The 18,290-nt window shown below is 40.0% G+C and overlaps 1 protein-coding gene across 1 annotated transcript in view; it reads right to left on the bottom strand.

The window, feature by feature from the left end:
• LOC104943216 (collagen alpha-1(XI) chain-like) overlaps positions 1–18,290 on the bottom strand; it is a 34,081-nt gene that overhangs the window by 3,515 nt on the left and 12,276 nt on the right. The window contains exons 17-40 of the mRNA XM_010768555.1: positions 15,889–15,996; positions 15,657–15,764; positions 15,113–15,166; positions 14,875–14,928; positions 14,458–14,565; positions 12,430–12,483; positions 12,292–12,345; positions 12,041–12,094; positions 11,511–11,564; positions 9,853–9,960; positions 9,405–9,458; positions 9,182–9,235; positions 8,181–8,234; positions 5,925–5,978; positions 4,621–4,728; positions 4,186–4,239; positions 3,855–3,908; positions 2,953–3,060; positions 1,825–1,878; positions 1,694–1,729; positions 1,422–1,475; positions 1,060–1,306; positions 323–435; positions 32–100 (exon numbers count right to left, since the gene is read on the bottom strand). Of these exons, the coding sequence (XP_010766857.1) occupies positions 32–100; positions 323–435; positions 1,060–1,306; positions 1,422–1,475; positions 1,694–1,729; positions 1,825–1,878; positions 2,953–3,060; positions 3,855–3,908; positions 4,186–4,239; positions 4,621–4,728; positions 5,925–5,978; positions 8,181–8,234; positions 9,182–9,235; positions 9,405–9,458; positions 9,853–9,960; positions 11,511–11,564; positions 12,041–12,094; positions 12,292–12,345; positions 12,430–12,483; positions 14,458–14,565; positions 14,875–14,928; positions 15,113–15,166; positions 15,657–15,764; positions 15,889–15,996 (1,869 nt within the window). The remainder of the gene's footprint in view (positions 1–31; positions 101–322; positions 436–1,059; positions 1,307–1,421; positions 1,476–1,693; positions 1,730–1,824; positions 1,879–2,952; positions 3,061–3,854; positions 3,909–4,185; positions 4,240–4,620; positions 4,729–5,924; positions 5,979–8,180; positions 8,235–9,181; positions 9,236–9,404; positions 9,459–9,852; positions 9,961–11,510; positions 11,565–12,040; positions 12,095–12,291; positions 12,346–12,429; positions 12,484–14,457; positions 14,566–14,874; positions 14,929–15,112; positions 15,167–15,656; positions 15,765–15,888; positions 15,997–18,290) is intronic.

Below are 18,290 nucleotides of genomic sequence, written 5' to 3'. Positions count from 1 at the left end.
GGGGGGTGAAAGAAGAGGAAAAAAGACTTACTATTTGACCACGCTTAAATTCACTGAACCATGTCCCAGGAAGTTCTTTGGGCCATGAAGATATTTTGACCTGTGAAAAGCAAATCATATTAATTCCAGACAGGGTCATGGGTATTACACTTAGTGATGAGATCATGAACATGAGGGGAAACATCTTGTTGAATGAAGTAAAGCAGGAAAGTTTATAATCCAGGAATAGAAAATAAATACATTTACTATTTTAACATTTTTGGAATAGTGTTTTCAGAAACTTCCTAGAGTAAAATCATTCTACAGTATTATAGTCACTTACTCCATCAGACTTCTTATCAGGATAGATGCAGCTTTCGCCTCCGGCGGTGAAGTTACAGTAGACTTTGAAGGAATCCCCGGAGCAGCCTTGGTTTGGATCGATCCAGTACTCGCCTGAGGAGAACCAGGCACACTCAAACATCCGGTTTCACTTGTGTCCACAGAAAATGGCTTAATGCTCCTTTTCAAACGAAGGCATGCTAGAAATCCTTGATTCAATGGAAAGTTCTGTTATCCAGTAATTTAATTATCTTTGTCATGGCTTATAAACTGCTAGATAATAAGATGCTTTTATAGTGATCAGGTCTACATTTTGTGCAGCAATTTTCTAAATATTCTCCTCAATTATGTAAACTGAGGGCTCAGAGGTAAAATTGCTTCAATAGAGTACAATTGGGACATATTTTTAAACTTAGATGAACCAAAAGTAAAAAACTAAAATGTTCTAACATTGCTGAGCCCAATCTTCTCAGGGCAGTGTTTGCAATCTCTGTTTACAACAGAGTTGAAGTTTGATTTTCTTTCACTTGAGTATAAGTTTGACAGATGAACAGGTGTATTGATGAAGAACAACATTGGAGAAAATGGAGAGAATCTCTAGAGTCTCAAATACATTGGATTGAAAGAAGCTCTTCTCTGCTGCAGCCTGTCTTTGCGAAGTTGTTTTGTTGTTATATAAAATCTCTAGCAGCATTTATTTTCTCTAAACTCACACACTCCTGCTTTGGTTGAGCTTACCATCGGGGAACTCAGGTTGGCTGAGCTGCAGGTCCTTGCATGTCCTGGCAGGATTGTTCTGTGTGCCCATGGGGTATTTCATGCGCTCGATGTCTTGTTTGAGGTTGTTGAGTGAGCCGAAGATGTCCTCCATGCCCTCGCCGTAGTCCATGATGTTAGCAGCTGCGTCTGACTGCATGTCAATGGAGCGCTTGCTTCTCTTTGGAGACCGGATGGGCAGGGGCTGGATAACTTCACCAGGAGGGCCCTGTAGATAAGATTTAATGAAAGAAAACGGACTTTAATTGTTGAACAATTTTACAGTAGAGACAAAATATTACATAATGGGAAAAGAGACAACAGTAGTAGTCTTAACTACTTACAGGAGCACCAGGAGGACCAATTGTACCGGTGTCTCCCTTTGTACCAGCCGGACCCTGAGAGAAAAGAAACATTTTATCCACGATAAATCAAATGTACTACTATGATTATTTATATAGCACATTTAAAAACAAAAGGAGCTGCCTAAAAATGCTTTATAGTCTCGGCAGATGGGTTACCACATGTTTAAATACGGGTTTGAAAAACAATATGGGGGAATCTCATACTGTGACGCACAGTGACAGTATGTCTTTCAAAACACGATTGTACTCACAGATGAACCCTTGGATCCCTTGGGACCTTGAGGACCCTGCACAACACAGGACATAAGCACAGCAATTTAATAAATGCATTCCATCATCAGTGTAGATTCTTAATGAATGACTGAATCAGTAAAATACTTACAGGCAGACCAGGGGGACCTGGAGGACCAAGAGGACCAGAAGCTCCACTGATACCCTGGGAAAAGAAGAAAAGTCAGATATATGTTAAACAAACAAAAGGGATTATTGTGAGGCTTCAATAATGAGCACAATACAAATATATAATATTGGCACATGATTTGGAAGTGAGATTTAGTTTGTGAGCTGAATAAAAGCAGCATATTAACCCATAGAGAAGACATCTTTATTTCAGCCATCAAGGGACGGCCAATCACTGCACTTGTAAGATTGGGTTTCTTTGAACCCAGCCATTCACAATCTTAAAGCTCAATTTTGTCAGGAAATAATGCCAAACATTATGAGGCCTATTTTTTAGAGTCTAAAATAGAAATGGTAAACTGAGTGAAAACTTTTCTGAAGCCTGTGTGCTCTGACAAAGGGGTCATTATGATTTCATTAGGCTTAATCTCCAGATACTTCATCCAACCCATCATCTTAAATCACTAAGCTAGGGCAGTCCAAGGGCCACAGCGGGACAGAATAGCATATTCAGTCATGCTGCAATGTTTATTTAAAAATGGATGAAGGCTGTCATCATTCCTTTATCCAGACTGAGCCTTAACCTTCTTTCAGGACTGCTGCCTGTTTTTATGGAGGGCTCAGTGGCTGACAACAAAAAATGGTGACTTTAATGCTTTAGTTCAGAAGGAAACTTTTTCAGTGTTTTCCACCATGCAGTTATATTATCAGAGCAGGCATCGCATACACATAAGTGATTACAATCCAAGCAAAAAACTAGTTTGTGTTTGCAGTGTTGAAGATGCTCATTGGTAAACAGTGGGAAATTAGGAAGAATAGCTGAATTCCTTCGAACATAGATAATTAACAAAGTGTTATCTTCCCCAAAAATCTATTTTTTTACACATTCTTTATAATCAAATCTTGCAAAAGCTAAAACCAACAGAATGTTTGCCCACTGTGGATATTGAGAGTAAAGGGATGCAGTGCATGCTGGGAAGCTGAGCACCGGACTGCAATGTGTTTTAGTCAACAGAAAGGGACTGTGGAAAGACCCATGAGCCAGAGTGGAAAGACCCATGAGGTGAAGGGCAAATGAGGACCATGTGGGAATGGAGTCATTATTACTTACACCGTCACCCTTGCCACCGGAAGAACCTTGGGGTCCGGGCAAACCTCGGTCTCCCTTCTCTCCCTGCTCACCAGGGGGTCCGATCAGACCAATCAAACCTGGATGACCCTGTAGGACGAACACAAATGTGAAAACACAAATAACAGTCAAGTATAACAGCAATGTCCCTTTGTGTCCTCAAACTTCAAAGTCTTTGCATACATTTCTGACATGGGAAAAATAGCTCTCTTTCATAAAACTAAAACGCACATGAGAGGCTGTGAAGGGTGAAGTTCCATTACCATACAAATCCTCAGGCATTATAATTGAAATTTCTCTCCAGCAAAAGACCCACGAAAAACACAAACAATCCCCAACAAAGAGGATGACTGTGAAGTATGCAAGCTCTAACCAGGCCCAATGATTTGACAGCATTATAAACACACAACACGGTTCCACTTTTGTGTGCTTTAAACTGCCATCATGTCATTGTGTGGGAGGCAATTTAGATGTGTAGAGTAATGTGAGCTGTCTGAATATCCTTTGCAGTTATATTTCACCAGCAAATATGACGGCGGCAGCAAAGAAAAATAGTGACGAAGAGATTAGATGGATTAGAGTGATACATCACATTCAGCTGCATATTCAATCCTGTTAAGAGTGTTTCTCTTAAAGTAAGGTAAAAACTAATTTTGTTTCCATAATGTTAACATAATAGCTATTATCAACGTTGCTTTGTAATACTAAAAGATGTCTTGCATTGATCGATTGCAAAGATTTGGAAGCTGTGAATATAAATCTGAACCCAGATCACGGTCCTGCAGAGTCCTGTCACTGTTTCTGTGCTTATGGTCCAGCCTATTTGGAACCTGGGAACTCTAATCAGCTTGCAACCAGTGATAAGAAAATGGGGGTACGCTCACCTTTTCACCCTTAGACCCAGGGTCTCCTTTCAAACCAGGAAGGCCAGGAGGACCCTAAACAACAAAAGCAGAAGTAAAAACTCAATTTCACAGAGAAAGACGGAAAAGAGAGAGGATAGAATAAGTGCAACTAGCTAAGACAAAACATTTCAGAGAATTAGGCAATAAGGACAAAGAAACATGAAATGACAAAATGTCACGTAGGAAACCATCAATGTTTTACAGATATAGGGAAAGTTCTGTTTTTTTATTAAACCTCTATAAACTATTCCAAATCAAGAGAGATTGTGAGAAAAAGGGAGAGAGATAGCAAGATGTTATGCATACTAACCATAGGACCAGGTGGACCATCTTGTCCTGGGGCTCCAGGCAGTCCTTGTTCACCCTGTGAAAAGGCATTAAATTGCAGTGAGCATTATAGCCTGCTGTATTTTCTCCGGCCTGCCATTGATTTGCCGTCCTCAGCACGATGATTAATAGCCCAAACAGGGGGGAAAAGTGTGTGGGATAAACAAGCAAAACTAAAGTAAAAGCCAAATGGGCGTATTGATTATTCCATGAAGTCTATCATCATGCCTAAGCAGTTCCTTTTTATGTGTACACTGTATGTGTGTGTGTGTGTGTGTGTGTGTGTGTGTGTGTGTGTGTGTGTGTGTGTGTGTGTGTGTGTGTGTGTGTGTTTGTGCATGCATGTTTGTTTGAGAGTGGAGCTGGATGAACACATATTGTATCACAGCGGAAGATCACTGTTGTAGTTGAGACTTACCACAGGGCCAGGGATTCCACGCAGACCCTCTGGACCGGGCTTTCCTGAGGGTCCCTGGGGTCCAACTGGTCCGGTTTTACCTGCTGGACCCTCAAGTCCTGCTTCACCCTGTATACAAATGTTGGAAAAGCATGATGAAAAATATATCACAATTTTAAAATAGACTACATCTGATGTATTATTTTCTATATTTTTGAGAATAATTAAAATTTCAATTTCAATCAAATTCATGTCTATATTTATTTACATAAATTTGAGTCCCACTTATGCAAAATGTTGTTTTCAGGTTTTCTTTGGAGCCTCTCTGTATCTCAGAGTATTATTTTTTTTATCAAAATGCAGCTGCAGGCTGCTTGTAGCTTTAAATGATGCTGACACAGTATGCAGTGTGAAGATGGGGTGGATGGGGACAAGTACACAAGAGTCTAAGTTATCAAATGTGCAGAAGTGCTCCTGCTCCTCCAACTGAGGTTGTGAACCGGCACAACAATATATGATGCTACATCAAATAATGTTGTTATTTTAGGTTCATGAGACATATTTGCCTCAGCTGACTTTAATCTGAATACATCAATATGCACACAGACAAACAGAGCTCATGGAAATAAGATACCAAGCTGCAGCTGCAAGGTGTTTAAAGATTACAGGCTTACTGCAAAGTGTTCAAAGTAGTTTACTTAGTTTGTTGCTTATGCATATTGAGAGTTCAAAATACTTACATAATGTAGAAGCATAGCATAGTAGAATGTTTTAAATCCATACTGATGTAACCAGAAGGGCGTAATAGAGAGGTATGTTTGTGTAGTCAGTTGAATATATTCAGCATGCACCAGCTGGGTATATCTGATTGAGTTTATGCACCAACCAACAGAACATATGTATAGATCGAGACTATGAAACCAGTAAGTTGTTTAAAACACGTGTTGACTCAGGAACACTTTATTTAGGCTCTGATATAGACAAAAATAAATATGATAACTCTGAATATCTGAGGGCCCCTTTTTGTTATACTAGAACTAAAGTTACAGTACAATGCAAGAAAACTGTGTGTCTTAGTTTTATTTAAATAGGCTGGATCCATACATAACTGTGTGTGTGTGTGTGTGTGTGTGTGTGTGTGTGTGTGTGTGGGTGTTTGTCTGTCTGTGTGCGTGCATGTTGGGGGGGGCGGTGTGGGGTTAAATGACTTTGACATTTCAGCACTTTTAATTCAAGAGAGGAAACACTGTGGGTACGGTGAGGGGGGTAGATGGGGGACTTGCTGAGAGGACTCTACTGTGCAGAGGATGAATTGATTTGGTTACCTTAGTGCCCTTCTCTCCTTGCCTGCCCTCTAAACCAGCAGCCCCCGGGGGTCCCTGAGGAGGAGAGGACACTGCATGTCAACACAGCATCAACACAAACTGACTGTACAAGACCGTACAACAAGTAAATGTTCATCATTGACCTTTCACAATATTTCAGAGAAGAAAACACAACTCTATTCATCTGTTAGTATTTTGTTTCGTTATCCCTAACAAGGGATGATCATCACCAATAGATATTTTGTAAGGTCATCTCGAGAGCCTCTTGCCATTTCAGTTTCCTCTTTAAATATATAGCTTGCCTGGTAAATACTTGGTGGGTGCTATTTTTGAGCAGGGTAATGATCCAATGCCCTTGAATGTGCACTCCTTGAGTGATTTGAAGATCTATTTGAATGATTGGACATGCCTTTGTCTGCCCTAAAAGACACAGCCTTCTCCAGCCATGCCATGGGTTGGCAGGTTGTCTTGTCTGTCTGGTGAGCTCCACCTCCAGTCGTCCATCTTCAGAACCGCTCTTCATCCAGAATCCACTCTCATCCTCGGCCGACTGAAGCCTGAGTGCTACTGACTGAGTGTCTATAATGTAGGCTCGCCTCCTGTGTTGGAGCTCTCCTCTTCTTCTGATGTGTGCCTCTTAGAGGTGGGGAAGAGGCAGGCTCTTGATCAGCCGAAAGAGCCATCTCAATGATATAATGCAGCTAAAGTCTTTGTGTAGGGGCATTCTCTTTTTGAGGTTGCCTTTTGGTCAGCTCTGCAGCATCAGGTGTGTCTTAAGTGCGTACAATGCTATCAGTCCCGAGAATGGATAAAAGGTTAAACAATTAAGTAGTAGAATTAAAGTCAGATAAGACTAATAACTTTTTAATGAAGCAAAGTTGAATGCATTTTTAAGCATTAAGGTATAGGCAAATTAGATTGGATACTATTGGCTGTTATGTTAAATTGACTTATTCAGAATCATAGGCTGTGCTGGAGAGAGATTGTTGCATTTTTTTTTTCTACAGGCCGAATGCTGAGAAGACAGATTCTGAAGCCACCTAAACAACTCCTGCTGCAGAATTTTGTATTCTAGAGAACCACCTCTCGGGAGCAGCAGGATTCATCTTAGGTCCTATTTTTTCCCTAAGCCATTAAAGACCTATGAGTGATAAAATAGCCCTATTCCTTCCCATAATCCCATGGCCATTTAGCTGCAGCATGTGCTGATACCATGCTAAATAGTCAGAATGCAAATTTTGTTGGGCACATTAGAAAAGCAATCAACCCCGGTTTTAAAATGCATGACATGTTTCTCTCCCATTGGACTGAGCCTTGGAGTCTTTCTTTGAAATGCAGTCAGTCATTTGAGATAGTGACTTTTCTTTCAAATTCAGGAGAGTAGCAGCTCATTTTCATGTGGACTTGGAGCTTCACATCATATTGGAAATATTTTAATGTTCAACCTCAGATGTGTGCATTCAAAAAGCAGCTTACTGGCATTTCAGTTATCTCAAACTCATACTGTAATATGAGATACAGAGAGAATAAACATCAAATAAACATACACTTTAATTTGGTAAAATCTTAGTTTTTTCTCCTAACTTGCTTTTTATAACTTTGGAAATACTAACCTAATAACCTAGAAATAAAGTATAACCCACTTCCCTTTTAAAATCACATCAAAAGTGGGCAATCCCAAAGTCCCCCCCTCTCCTGTCATAACCTTCTAACAACTTTAGCTGGTCTATGTAATGCCTTTGTTTTGCTCTGACTGTCAGTCCAGCAGCCACGGATCAATATTGTGTCAGACTTGCTGTATACCTCTCTCGCTTTCTTCCCACAGCCACAAGGGCGTAATGAGTTTGGACCCAGGGCTCTTTTGTTCCAGCTGCTTTGGAAAGCCTTTTCAATTTCTTGCTAAAAAAAGATTCATGAATTTCAAATCCTGCCATTCATTTCTCAACAGGCTTTAAGGGGGATTTATTTTGCAGACAGCGCAACGCCTTGACCCCTGAAATCTTCCACTTTGTTTTCCCAACTCTACTTTTAATGAAAATGAATCTCTCCTGCTTTTCTGCCAAGATTGAGCTGTTGAGGAGATGTTGTTATAAAGCAAAGAGTACAATGCCAACAAATACACACAATAATGTTTACAACACTGTTGAAGGGAGATTTGACTGAATAAGACTGAGTAAGAGATTTGATATCAAAACAACACACTCATGCATCGATACAATGGTCTATCTTGGGATGTTTTGATGGCATCACACTTACTCTTTTGCCAGGTGGTCCAGGTGGGCCAGATTCTCCTGATGGACCTGGAGGTCCCTGAAAACATGAAAGAGAAAGGAGGATGCTATTACAGACACAGACACAAGTTGTGTTAGCAAATGAGTCAGTGCTGATATGAATTTTGATTGAGCGAGAACATATTGGGGAATATTCAGCCAGGATCGTCCAGAAGAGTTGAGCCAAAACTCAAAGTTGGATGAGGCACTTAACTGCCTGAAATGATACATACTGTGATTCCTGACACACTCTCTTCCAATTATGTGAGGTAATTGCAAGCAATCAAACCACTTTTTTATCATTCGCATTTGTTTGGTAGGCAGCGTTATTCAGCTGTTTGATAGGACACAGTTACATGTTAATTACAAATAACTCAAGGATAGATATGGTGTCCTCTTAAATAGCACTGTGTCATTATACAAAAGTGTATCAGATTTTAATATACCTTTCTAAACACTGTTTTCCATTTCAGAATTCAATCAGAGTTCATGAAAATTCATTCATTCAAAATTGAAATATGTAACATTCATGTTCAATGGTTTGTATGTTTTTGGCATTGATAAAGGCTCATTAACATTCATGAATGTTAATTGAGAGTTGTGAATAATAGCGCTTTGCACAGAGCCAGGACATCACTGGCTTTTATTTCTAATTACATTTCATGAATCTGCAAAGCAGATAAGTCTATTTACCTTACTCCCCAGAGTATGGACTCAATATCATGAATTAAAACGCTGCAGTGCTCATTTTCTACTGACTAGATGTGATAACAGCTATCACTGCAGTCCACTTTTGGTGGACTTCTTTAAAATAAAAATAATGTCAAAAGTAAATATTTATACACAGTGGTAAAGTAGCTGAATATTATGAAAGTTATATTATATAAGATGTTTGTAAAGCGTCCCTTAACTGAATCATAAAAGGTGCATGATGTATGCTCATGCAGTCATTTGTTCTGGCCAAATATTTGTGAAAAACCAACTTACCGCCTGTCCAGCCTCCCCATCATCTCCTTTCTCTCCTGATTCTCCATCAGTTCCCTGTAGAAGAGGGATGTGCTGGTTAGATAATGTATGCCAATCACAAATAGTTATCTTATACCTTAGATATCATAATGCTCCAATAATGGAGTTAACATAATTTACATTACGAAAAATTGCATACATGAGCCTGTATGAAGTAAATATGGCTACAATATTTCATACTTACAGCGACACCGGCTTCTCCAGGAGGACCAGGGTCTCCTGGGAATCCAACAGGACCCTGCCAGAGAAAAGGAATGCATCAGAGTGGCACTAGTAACCTGAGGCGCTGCAATTGAGACATCATTTCCCTGAACATTGGGATTAAGGAAAGTCATTAAGACAGTCATTTATTCTAGGTGCACCCGATGACAACCATTGAAGGCACTTTGATGGACTTAATGATGATGTTGCAAATCCATGAGAAAAAGCCCCCCTCGCATTCCATTACCGTGCGGCATAAAATATAAACTCTGTCAATTAAAAGGCTCTTTAGCTCTTGAATATGTTCTAGCATAAAATTGCCGGATTCAAGGCTGGTGAGGGAGGTTTACTCTAAGCAGTGTATTTGAGCATGTTCGTCTGAGCGCTGGCAAACACTCTTTGCTGATTGTGAGAGTATTTGGCAGACTTACAGGGTTGCCTTTTGGACCGTCATCCCCAGGGGGTCCTTTGGCACCGGCAGGTCCAGCAGATCCAGAGGGGCCAGACTCTCCTTTCTCTCCTCTCTCGCCTTTAGGCCCCTACAGTAGCGGGGGGTAAAAGAGGACATTCATCAGTACAGTACCACAGGGGGCCGCAATAATAGCCTACACTGAACTGGATAAAAACTGATGTGTGGACACAGCCTGCTGAGAGAATGTTGGATTCAAAGCGGATATCAGTGTGAGTGCCAGAGGACCGCAACACTGCAGATGTTGAATAAGGTAGAAAAGTCTACCTGCGTTTTTCAGCTGCATGAGCTCTTAGGTATAATGTTACTGGGTTTTTACAGTCCTGTTTTGTATTATGCATGAAGGGAATAAGCATAGCAATGTATTATTATATTATATTGTGTCAAATCGTCAAATGAGTCATAACATTTCTTTTTGTGAGTAGTATTTAATGCACACACTAATGATGTCTACAGTAAATTGTATAGTTCGGAATTATTGAGTAATTACTGTCCCAATGTCATTAGTACTTAATGAAACACTTCAATGTAGAATGACTTTAAGGATAACTGAAAGGCTATGGGTTGGGCTGTACTTTTGATTGAGACTCAAGCTGCACACTGACTTTGGCAATGTCAATGACACCAGCCGCTTGCTGGGAAAGTAGCAGGGGATATTATGAATGCTTGTTACCATGCTCCACTCCCACTGGAGATAGGCCATATTTTCAATCTGCTGTTGTACCCCAATAATGATAAATGACACAGCCATCAATGATGGGTGATTGGTAAAAGTTAAATAAATATCTGTGGGGCAATAAGCAAGCACCTGGATAAATTAACATGCACTCTTTAGAATTGTTTACTTTTTTGGCAATCACCATAACAAACACTAATACGAACAATCTACAAACATGGTATTGAAGCGGAGTAACACACCTTTGTATATCCTTCACTTCTGCACCATTGTGGCTATCGAAATAGGGTATAACTTAAAGCTCTACACATAGGGTGTGTTGTTTTAATGCCATCTTGCTTCATCGTCGCTGCAATCATTGTTCTTTAGGACAGAAGCACCACAGCGTATCCTCCTGGTAATTATGTCTTAAGAGTCTGGGAAGAGACTCAATTTGGCAGGCCATGTGGACATGGTGTGCAAAGCAGAAGAGCCATGCTGAGATGAACAACCAGCCCCAATGTGAGGAGAAATTACTTTCAGTGTGATGAATACACAGTGCCACACCGAAGAAAAAAAGCCTTCTCGTCAGATTGGATTTTGCTCTATATTCGCCTTAAGCTATCCATTAAGCATCTGTTTTCCTGGCGATAAACTTCAAATGTATATTGCTGTTGTTGCTTATACTGTTTACTACCTTGTTGCAGCAACACAACATTTTACCAACCTTACTAGGGTGTACTTTTAAGTATTGTAGAATAAAGACAAGGTACTTTTTTAGTAAGTAAAGGCTCTGTAAATAATCATGCTAAGGGTGATTGGTATGTTAAAGCCTAAAAAAACGTCATACGTGTTGATAAGCTACCTACACACACATAATCATGATGGCATAAACATACATAAAGGAACACAAACATTGGTTACTCCTGGAACACATATCCAGATTGACAAACAATCTCACTCACCCCAGTTCCGGCCTCTCCGGGTTGTCCTGGGTTTCCGGCCTCACCTTGTTCGCCCTGTGGTTAGACAAATGTTAGAGTCTGGACAAAGAAACCTTTACCCTCCTCATGGAGAGTTGCAAATTCACTTGAAGTATTTTTAAAAGTTACATTATTTACTGAAATAGTTCTCCATACAGTAATCCATATCAACAAAAGACAGTCATATAACTTTACTATTACAGCAGTTGATACAGGAACTGTATTCAAAGTGGCCCTTGTAAGAGTTGGTAGCCCTTCATCTTTCATATTCCAGACTCATTTAAATTGACATGGTAAGGTATTAAGCATTTATAGCCTGCAGTAAAATGGACGAATCTTGTGTTGTAAAACGGACATTACTAGGGTCAAGTCACTAAGTCAGACAGAAGGCCTGGGTTTATAAAGGGAAAAGACTGCTGGTAGTAACAAAGGGGGCTGGAATTAGTTGGCCAGCAGTATTTCATTCTCATTGACAAACGTCACGTCAGGCAGGCTATAGTTGTGACTCTTACCTTCTCGCCAACTGATCCCATGGGGCCCACACCACCTGGAGGGCCTTGGGGACCCTGCAGCAGGAAATGAAGAAAGAGATGAGTCATCCTCCATTTGGTAGTGGAGTACACTTGATGATATCCAGGCAAGACCAGTTAAGATAGGTGAGTTATTGCCACTAATGATGTGTTTAACATTATGTCACAGTCTTAAACACAACAGGTACATTACTATTATAACACTTTGTCTGTTATCAATCAGCCATACGTACATCAGCTCCACTAGAACCCTGAGGACCTCTGGGACCAGGGGGACCGGGAGGGCCCTGCAGAAAAAAACAGTGTTTTTAAAGTGCATTAAACAATTAAAGTAAATTAAAGTGTTTGCAAGAAGCAGAGGATTGTCTTACCATGGGGCCAACATCACCGTTCTCTCCCTTCTCACCAGGAGGTCCAGGAAGCCCCTGAGGATAACAAAAACAAAGAACGTTTTATTATCAGTAAAGAAAGTAATCATCATATGAGCACAAGATGCTGTTGGATGAATAAGCAATTGTTATCTTATTGATTTATAGTTGTTTTGCTGCTGTTAAATGCATTAACATCAGCTGTAACGGCTTGATATTCATTTTTCAAATTTGATTTGACTGTGAGAATAAATTGCAGTGATGCACTGAGATATGTAATATCTTCATGGGCCAGAACATGCATGTTTTAGCTAGAGTCTTGTCCTATTATCTGTTCAATAAAATATTCAATGAATATATCCTGAGCAACGTCAAGAACAAGTCCTACTAGATTAACTAAACTGGAGACCTTAAAAAACAGACAATGTTGTGCAGACAAACTGAATAGAGGACTAACCTAATAAGGAGCAGTGCAATTCAGTGATGACACAAGGAGTCATCTCAATATGTATCCCTAGCACATATACTAAATATATCAAATAGCTATTTGAATGAGGTACAAGGCATAGAAGGGCAAGCATGCCATGCATTGACAAGCCAAACTTAACCAGACTTTCTGAACTATCTTTTGATAGTGAAGTATTCATCAGTTATGTATCTGAAATGTTCACATTTGGATGTCAGCAGGGTTTAAGCTTCCTTATCAATACTCAGGCAAAGGGGGGATTGTTTTATTCTAAAATGCTTTCCCCGGCTCCGCTGACATGTAAGACAAGACTCCTCTTGAGTTTGCTTTTCCTTTCTAGTCAGTAAAGGTTTCATCTTCACACAAAAGGTGCAGACATAGATGTAGCTCACTCATGCATGGGAAATGAGCCGCTTGGTCAAGACCTCATGTGCGTTTGATCCCTGACATTTCTTCCATGATTAAATAGCTGTGCCCTGTTTCGCCTTCTGTGTGTGTGTCTGATTTTAATTCAGAAGCAATTTGTCATTAGTGTAAGGTGTATGATTGCTAGGGAGGATATCAGAAAATGCATTCCTTTACATGTGGTTGGACCATAAACGGACTATACGCTGGCAGTTTGTGTATATGTGCATTGCTATACATCAACGTTTTGTTTTTCGCCCCTGTTTGCAAGCATTTTCCGTGGGGATTAAAAAGTGTAAGTAGCTGCATGCTGATTCCTTCCGTGGTAAGAAATCTCAACTGTGTAAAGGTCGCCCCAGTCTGAGATCATTAGCCGCGCTACTAATTATGCAGCATGGTGAATGTGCTCAATGAGGAACTGACTATTGGAGCAGGTCAATCCCCGCAATTAATGGAATAGCTATGGGAAGTAAATGACTTCCAATTAAAAGTCCATTGAATACAATCCTGCTGAGATAGGATAGTACCTTGGAGGGATGAACAGTAGTTTATGTAATTTCATCAAGATCCCAATCTCTGCAGTAAACTCGTGAGGTTTTTAGCTAAAGGAGTTGATTACTTATAAAACCGATAATTACTAACAAATGGGTTACTAAAGAGGGGAAAGACCTATCTTGTTAGATTATTATTACAATGATACAAAACATAATCAACCCTAGTTGTAGCATGGATTGGTTGTGTGTACATTACGTTGTTCTATTTCTTTTTAAACTTAGTATTTTCAGTGGGGCTTAAACTAAATCCTTGGTTGCGTAGAGCCTACTTTACCTTATGCTTATAACATAAGAAAACAAAATGTAGCTCAGATTATCATGCCTTTTTCTCAAGTGGCATCAGTAGATGGTGTTGGCAGGAAATAAAGGCAGTAGATGGAATCTTTGAGGCTAATAGCTTGGTCAACATACAAAACGCACCAAAGATCTGATCAAAAAGTATACTACATAGGTGTAGGTGTTAACCAGCTTAACCAGCTAGTGCTTTCATTGCAACGGGTGATGTTTGTAGAGCATGCTATTGCAAAGCAGTTAAATGACAAACATATCATCCATAGCAGATAACTGTAGTTTAAAATATCAGCAAGTGTTTGAATGGGTACTGACCTGCAGACCAATGGGACCAGGAGGGCCAGGGAAACCTCTGGAGCCTTCATCTCCCTTCTGTCCAAACATACCCTGCTGACCTCTGGGACCAGGCTCTCCATCACCTCCCTTAAAAAACACACATACACACACATTCACTGGGTCCATTCCTCTCAGGTTTAACAGTTAATGCATTTTCATGTGTTGTTAACAAATATGTCCTTCTATAAGCTTTCAAAGCACTGTTGGCAAAGATGGTGTTGCATGCAATTACTCAAATAGTCATTACAATGTGTGCAATTATACAATATAACACAGAAGACACATTCAAAAGTGTCTGGTCTCAATCAGGAAAAACATTTTAGAGGTCTTTCTGTTAGGTTTGTGATGCTGCAGACATCATACATTCGATCAGGTATTTCGGACAGTTGTACTTACAGCAGGACCTGGTGCACCTATGGGACCTTGGAGACCAGATGGGCCAGGAGGACCCTAAACACAAAGAAGAAAAGTTTACACAAATGTAAAACAATTATGTATTGGGTTAAGTGTGTGGTTCTGTAACCAGGCATCTCTTAAGGAAATCTGTAACACCACAAACTACTTAATTATTTTTGAAAAATGGATGTGAAGGTGTGTTATCTATCAAGGAATAAATGGACTTTCGAAAACGCACCTGTTCTCCCTTGTCGGCTTTGCTTCCTTTCTGACCAGGCTCTCCAACCTCTCCCTGGAAAAGAGAAACACACTCAGCTCAGGTTCACTTCTTTTCCAAATGTCAACAGCTTATGAAAAAAAGACTGCAGCTTTACAAAAACAACCAATATCTGCAGCTATACCTGGTTGAAGGCACAAATATGGAAATGTGAGATTATTACTGTCCACTTTGTTGCATCGTTAAAGTCCTCAGAGACATATGTTTGGCAGCTCAGTAGAATGCCATAAAGTATCATTCAGGGGCATAATTGTTACAGGAGATGGAACGAGCAACAGTATTTCACTTTAACATCTCGTCTAATTGTGTTTGGTGGCACATTTGGTTATGAAGATGGATAGGCAAAAGTGAGAGAGACAATTGTCCATGCAGATGGAAAGAGTGAACTTGGGGATGAAGATTGATTGGCAATCTGGTTCCATCCTTAAACATGTCTCAGTTTTGCAATGGAAAAGGAGTTGTAACTGGGCCAATAAGATGTGGTGGGTGAGTGTGTGGGACTGACCTTGTCACCATCTTCTCCAGGTGGACCCTGAGGTCCAGCAGGTCCGGGCAGACCAACAGGACCCTGGACACCATCACGACCAGCAGGACCTTGAGGCCCTTTCTCACCCTATGTGAACAAAGACATTTGTTTGAATTACATCTTGAATCACCTAGTACAGCAGAACACAAACACGTTTTAGATAACAGAAAGATTTGTTGTTGGCCACTGTAGCAAAGAAATAAATACTTACAGGTGCTCCCTTCTCCCCTGCAGGTCCGGGGGGACCCTGAGGGCCAGGTCTGCCAGACAGGCCAATTGGACCAGCCGTACCAGCAGGACCTCTTTCACCAGAAGAACCCTGTGAGTGTGAGAAAGAGAGTGAACTTTGTTTTTTTGTCGAGACTTTGATACGTATCTTATATAGTTCTGTTAGCCTGAGTCTAAATATAACCTGAGTATTCTGAACAAAGCCACAACCCACGAAGTCCCAGTGCTAATGGATCAACTCACACATACACACCTACATACACAAAGCTCTTTTCAGAAGAAAACTGAGAAAACAGCAGGGGCAGGTGGCTTTTAAGTTCTCAGAAAGCTGTTCTGCTCCTTAAAAGCAGCCAGCATTGTCTGCTCTAGGGGACCCGACATCTTGATGGCTCTCTGAGCAGCTCACTGCGGCTGCTGCAAATGCATTTCTGGATGAAAGAGGCTGATGCCGTGTATCAGTACTCAGATACGCCTAAACCCATAAGACTTGACGAAAAAATGTTGTATCTCTGATGCACTCAATTATCTCAATCTACATTTATACATATACACATTTGTACAGTTATATAAAAGTATTTATTCAATGTATTTGGTTAATTTTCATAATAAATGCATTTTCCTCATGCAAAGGCTGTGTGGTAGCAAAGTGAATTACACTGCTATCGTGAAAAAAAAGTTGCGTGTCCCATTCAAATGTTGGAGGTTTTTCTTTTAAAATAAAAAAGGCTTGAGGAAACACAACTTGACAACAATCTTCAAACTGGTGTAACCCTGTTATTTCTACTCTACAGTGTGAAGTAAGGCACCTATGTATGTCTGGTTTACATCATTATAATCTTCATTATGATCGCTGAAAATCAATGAACAATTTCTGATAACACCTGCATTCACTTATGTAGAAGAGTGAGGGAGGCAACGGTCATGATGTCTCAATGACAGATATATAAAATTAAAGAACAAATATTTAACTAACGTTTGTGTGCAGGTTACTTATTTGTCAATTGTGTATTTGAGTAATTTGAGTAGTATTTTACGAGTCCAATAATAATTGATGCTAAATTAATCAAAATATGTTCAATCAAGATATTGATGCATATCTAAGTGCTAGAGTATATCCTGAGCAGAACATTAAACACAATACACACACCGTTTTCCATTAACACAATCCTATTATGTGGAAACGTGACTTAAATTAATAACATAACATTTGAAACTTCAGTTAGGGCCGGTTTGATGATATAACATGTTTTTCATATTGTGTCATATGTGTAGCAGCTGGTGTTTTGTGATTTGACTGTTAGGGTTAAAATACATGGATAGGTGCAAAAAACAACAACAGCATGATTAAGAATGAAAAGAAAAACAATCTATTTTGACAGCAGCAGCCCATCACATCTTGCTAACCATACCGATTGGTTTTGCGAAGAACCTCTAGAGACTCTGCGACAATCTGAGAAATATGAACACAGCAGGCGTAAAATGCCACGAGTCAGCCTTTGCGACGGGTGAGGCAGGTGTAGGAGCAACACCGGGGATGACTAGAAACTGACTCACCGTATGGCTGTGGGGGTGATGTTGTGTATGTTTGTGTATGTGTTTGTTTGGGTCTGTTTCTGTGTGCCAAAGCGCAATGGAGCAGGCAGTCTTGATACTCAGATTCTCTTTCGGATGATCGCTCCAACGACAAATCGCTGTGTGCATTGGGACAAGATGACATTTGGTGATGCTTTCATAGGAAAATGAATAATCAAACACTGATTACGTGACCATGATGGCTTAATGAGTTGATGTTTACTACACATGTACTTAGTTTACTAATTTACACAACTAAATGGATTTTCTTTGACTTAAGTTTGATTTTCTCTCACGTCTGAAATGCCATTGTTTGACTCTAATGCTAGTGTGGCTGCATTTTTAACTGATCTTATTTACCTTTTAATACCTGCTGGATTTGAAAAGTCAGAGGCTCTCCTTTATCTACTTGAGTTTCAGCTGTGATGATCTTGGGCAAGGCATTTAACAGCTGCTACAGTGCATTTCCATAAAGGACAAGACAAGAATGTGTGAGTGTCTGAATTCATAAATGTGCAACACTGTCCAGCTAAGAAAGAGCATGCAGCTAACCAGATCTTACCCGGGGCAATTGAAGTTTAAGATTAATAAATAATCCAAAAAATATATATATAGCTCTGTTCACAAGTTTTCCTAAAATATCCCGTGTCCCTGATGGTTCTGTCCAGGCCAGGTTTCCTTTGGAAAATGTATTTTTCTAATCTCAATGGGGCTTAGCCGATTAAATAAAGGTTTAATTAAATCATAAATCATAAATGAAAAGCAAGTATAAAGATGGGCAGGCAGTTAGGCAAGGGAAATAAGAGGCAGTTT

Source organism: Notothenia coriiceps, unplaced genomic scaffold (genome assembly GCF_000735185.1).
Source record: "Notothenia coriiceps isolate Sejong01 unplaced genomic scaffold, NC01 NC01_scaffold00005788, whole genome shotgun sequence".
Taxonomy (NCBI): domain Eukaryota; kingdom Metazoa; phylum Chordata; class Actinopteri; order Perciformes; family Nototheniidae; genus Notothenia; species Notothenia coriiceps.
The sequence above is the reverse complement of the archived record's forward strand: the minus strand, read 5'-3'. Positions and strand labels throughout refer to the sequence as shown.